The following is a 4,325-nucleotide window of genomic DNA, read 5'->3' on the forward strand; positions in this document are numbered from 1 at the left end:
AAGCAGGTCTGGCCCCAGTTGGTATTTGGGAGACCTTCGAGGGCGTCCCGGGGCTCTGCGCAGAGGTGGGGAATGAGAAGCCACCTGGCCTCCGGCCTTGGAAACCGGGCAGAGCTGCCCGCAAAGGGGTGAGGTGGGGGGGCCACACCAGATATGGGCTGAGGGGGAGTTGTGGGCTGGTCACACTCCTGCAGCCTGGCCTGCCTCCGAGGGGGCCTTCCTCCTGAGCTTCTTGGGGTAAAGCAGAGCCAAAGAGGAGACCTCTGCAGAGGCTAAGAAAGGCCTTCCTCCGGACCATCTGAGCATGGGCCCCTCGCCCGCCAGGGGCTGTGCTGGCATCCCGAGCGAAGGGGGCTGCCCAGAGCCACGTTAGGCCAAAGCCACGGGTGGGTCCCGGCTGAGCCGTCCCTTCCGGTGCCCGTGAAGAACTAGGGCGGTAAGGGTCCAGCCCCTGACTCGCATTCCTGGGACGGGCTGCCAGAGCTGAGCTTGCCCAGTGCAGGGGATGGGGTTCCGCCAGAGAACGCGCCACCACGTGGCCCCCACCGCGGCCAAAGTGAGTCCAGGAGAAGCCGTTGGTCTGGAGTCACCCGTGACCCTCCTGCCTACTGGCCGGTTTGTGGGGGATCTTTGCAGGGCCCCCCCAGGACATGGCGGGATGCTCCGTCAGCCCAGTTGGGCCTCAGTCCTCCCCGGTGATGACGACGAGCTTCAGGGGCAAGGGGGAGGCTGGGCATGGAGAGGGCAGGTGGGCGTGGGAGAGTGGCCCTTGACCTCTCTCTCCCTCTCCCACCCATGCAGAAGAACTTGGTGGCCGGCTGCTTCCACGACGCGCTCCTCCTCTACACCACCGTGCTGAATGAGACGCTGCGCGAAGGCGGGACTAAGCGTGACTCCAGCCGCATCCTCCAGAAGATCAAGGGCCGGAAATTCCAGGGTACTGGGCACTGGGCGGGGGAGGGGGGAGGCGGCCAGCGGGGGCCGACTTGGTTGCTGCCCAGCAAGGAGGGGGCTGCTGGCGTGAACCCGCCAGAGAGCCTGGGCTGTGGTCCCCCAAGCCCCGGGAGGAAGCAGGAGAGGGAAGGTGGCGGGAGTGGGCAGGGAGTGGGCTGGCTTGCTGGGCGGGGGGGGGGCGCCTGTGTGCTGGTCCCCAGCGCCTGGCCTGGAGGGCCCCAGCTGCTTCTCCTCCCCGATGATGAGGCGTGCGTGCGTGCATGGCAGCTGGCACCAGGGGCCTCCCAGGAACGGTGCTCTTCTCCCCCTCCCTGACCAGGCGTCACTGGGACCGTGAGCATGGACCACAACAATGACCGGGAAACGGACTTCGATGTGTGGGCCATGGCGAACGTGGAGACGGGAGAATACCAGGTAGGGAGGAAGGGCAAGGGGCCAGCCCGGGGGGGGGGAGCGGGGGGGAGGGGGGAGGGGTCCCCCAAGCCGCCCCGCAGAGAATCCCGGGTGGGCTTCAGGGAGGACAGAGGGGTGAGGTCTGGACCGCACCACCCCCCATCTTTGCTCCATCTGCCCTGGAAGTTGTGCAGAAGCTTCATCACATGAGGAAGAGGTAGGGAAGGGGCATTCTGGCATCCTGCCTGCTGGGGGAACTGGAGGGATGCGCTGCTGGGAGGGGCCGTGGGGGCCAGGAGCAGAAAGGGCTCTGGAAGGGGACTGGGCAGATTCATGGAGAAGAGGCCATCTCAGGGGCTGCCAGCAATGGTGCGTCAGGGGAACCTCCGTGCTCAAAGGTAGCCAACCCTTGAATCCCAAGGCCGAGATGCAAGACCAGGGGAAGGCCTCGGCCTCTCTGCCTTGCTGTTGGCCCTCCAGAGGGACTGGCTGGCCACTGTGTGAGATGGGATGATAGACTAGATGGACCCTCACCGGTCTGATCCAGCAGGGCTCTTCTGAGGTTCTTCTCAGGGGGAAGGCCTCGGCCTCTCTGCCCTGCTGTTGGCCCTCCAGAGGAACTGGCTGGCCCCTGTGTGAGAGGCTGGACTGGAGGGACCCTCCCTGGTCTGACCCAGCAAGGCTCTTCTGGTGTTCTTCTCAGGGGAAGGCCTCGGCCTCCGTGCCCTGTTCTTGCACCTCCAGAGGGACTGGCTGGCCCCTGTGTGAGACGGGAGGCTGGACTGGAGGGACCCTCCCTGGTCTGATCCAGCAGGGCTCTTCTGATGTTCTTCTGAAGGCCTTGGCCTCTCTGCTCTTTTGTTGGCCCTCCAGAGGAACTGGTTGGCCACTGTGTGAGACGGGAGGCTGGATTAGAGGGACCCTCCCTGGTCTGACCCAGCAGGGCTCTTCTGAAGTTCTCATCAGGGAAAGGTCTCGGCCTCTCTGCCCTGTTTGTTGGCCCTCCAGAGAGAGACTGGCTGGCCTCCTGCATGGGGCTGGACCCGGGACGAGGTATGGAGCACTGGTCAGATGTCCTCTCTTCCCACAGGTGGTGGGCCATTACGTGGGATCAGAGAAGCAGATGAACTGGCTGGGGCCCATCCACTGGAAGAAGGGGGGGCCTCCTCTCGACAACCCGCCCTGTGTCTTTGACGTGGACGACCCCACCTGTGATAAAAGTGGGTGTGGCCAGAGGCTTCTCCCCCCTCCTGCCCTCTAACCCTATCCCCCCCCAGGGTTTTGGGGGCGGGTCAGCCAAGGCCGTGTCCAACTCTTTCCATCAGGGCTGAAGCCGCAGCCCCTTCCTGGGTGGGCCTGGAGGCTCTGCCTCCCCCACGCGGCCTCTGCCTCCCCCCACACCGCCTGCTGCCCCGCGTGCCCCCTGGGCCCTTCTGCCTGAGCAGGGGTGCCAGGCGCAGCTGCTGGGAGGCGGCATGTGTCTCCGGAGCCAGTCCCCTGCCGGCAGGCCTGGGAGGAGGCAGGCGAAGGAGGGCAGCCGGTCTTCTGTGCGAGGGAGAGGCGTCCCGTGGGCTGCCCCGTGGCCTGCCGCCTGCCTCTGAAGCTCCTGGGTGAGAGGTGGGGCAGACCACCCGGGGGAGGGGGACAACACACACTCGGGTTTCCACAGAGGGCTCTGGCTGCCGGGGAGGTTTGGTTTGGGTTAGGGTGCCCCCCCCGGGGGTGTCCCCCTCCTCCTCCTCCTCCTCCCAGCAGTGCCGCCTCCTCCTCCTCCTCCTCCTCTTGCAGCTCCGCTCTCCACCTTGGCCATCGTGGCGCTGGGAGCCGGGCTCACCTTCATCATGTTTGGAGTGTCCAGCTTCCTGGTCTTCAGGTGAGTGAGCCACGGGCCAGGGCCTCCCCCCACCCCGGGGGGCCAGTTGGTGAGGCGTGTGTTGGGGGGGGCAGGGGTTTGACTCTGTGCCTGGAGGGCCTCTGCCTGGCTCAGCTGAGTGAGGGGGCCCCTCTCGGGGCCGGGATCCCCTGGCTTCTCCCCTCCCCCCTGCCCGCCTGCCTCATTTGGGCTGGGGAGCCTAGGGCAGCCCTGGTGGCATCCGGGAGCCTCTCCTCCCTTCCCCTCCCCTGTGGTTCGGCCCCAAGGCTGCACCCAAACGCCCCCCCCCAGCCCCCCATGGCAGGCAGGCTCCGGATGCAACCCTGTAAACGGGAGGCTCAGAACCAGGGAGCAGCTGGCCTTCCTCTCCCTGTGGCCACCCTGCCCCTTGGGGGTTGGGGGGGATGTGGGACTCCAGCGCTACGCACACAGACACCCCCCCCGGCGTCCCCCGAGGGCAGGGCGTGGCTGACTGCAGGGCTTTGAGCCGTGCCCCGAGAGTAGGGAGGAGCGTGGGTCACTCCAGCACCCAGCCCGGTCGCACTCACTCACCCTCCTTTACTTTGGGGGTTTTGTTTCCACGTGTGGCCCTGAGTTTATCTGGACGGTCTTAAGCAAGGATTTGGGCAGGCACAGGAAGGGCCAGGCGGTCAGTGCTGATGAGCACGGCTGGCGGAACGGAGCTTCCATCTCCAGAGGCAGTCTGCCTGTGGGGACCACCGTGAGCGGAGGGCAGTCCGCAAGGGATGGGATGGAGGGGGGCTTCCCGGCGGGGCGCAGTAAGTTCCTCCTCTGAGAGGGCGAGGCAGAGCCCGCTGCGTGGCATGGAAATGTGCTAGGCGGAGTGGTGGTGGTGGTGGGAGGGGCTCTTGGAGTGGCACAAGAGGGTCCTGAGCCCGGGGGACCCTAACCCGCCCTGAGGGCCGCTGGGGTGCTCTCTCCTCCGCAGGAAGCTGATGCTGGAGAAGGAGCTGGCGAGCATGCTCTGGCGCATCCGCTGGGACGAGCTGCAGTTTGGGAGTTCCGAGCGCTACCACAAGGGGGCGGGCAGCCGCCTTCCCCTCTCTCTGGTGAGGCCCTGGGTGGGGTGGGGGAGGGAGGGAGG

General features: G+C 66.5%; 1 protein-coding gene across 1 annotated transcript in view; it reads left to right on the forward strand.

The window, feature by feature from the left end:
* Nucleotides 1-4,325, forward strand: part of NPR2 (natriuretic peptide receptor 2) — a gene marked incomplete at its 5' end in the record, with an annotated part of 20,896 nt that overhangs the window by 9,935 nt on the left and 6,636 nt on the right. Inside the window, 5 exons of the mRNA XM_015411397.1 lie at nt 802-937; nt 1,274-1,368; nt 2,438-2,567; nt 3,136-3,220; nt 4,170-4,290. Coding sequence (XP_015266883.1) covers nt 802-937; nt 1,274-1,368; nt 2,438-2,567; nt 3,136-3,220; nt 4,170-4,290 — 567 coding nt within the window. The remainder of the gene's footprint in view (nt 1-801; nt 938-1,273; nt 1,369-2,437; nt 2,568-3,135; nt 3,221-4,169; nt 4,291-4,325) is intronic.

The sequence above is a fragment of the Gekko japonicus genome, unplaced genomic scaffold (assembly GCF_001447785.1).
Source record: "Gekko japonicus isolate JY-2015 unplaced genomic scaffold, Gekko_japonicus_V1.1 scaffold2978, whole genome shotgun sequence".
Taxonomy (NCBI): domain Eukaryota; kingdom Metazoa; phylum Chordata; class Lepidosauria; order Squamata; family Gekkonidae; genus Gekko; species Gekko japonicus.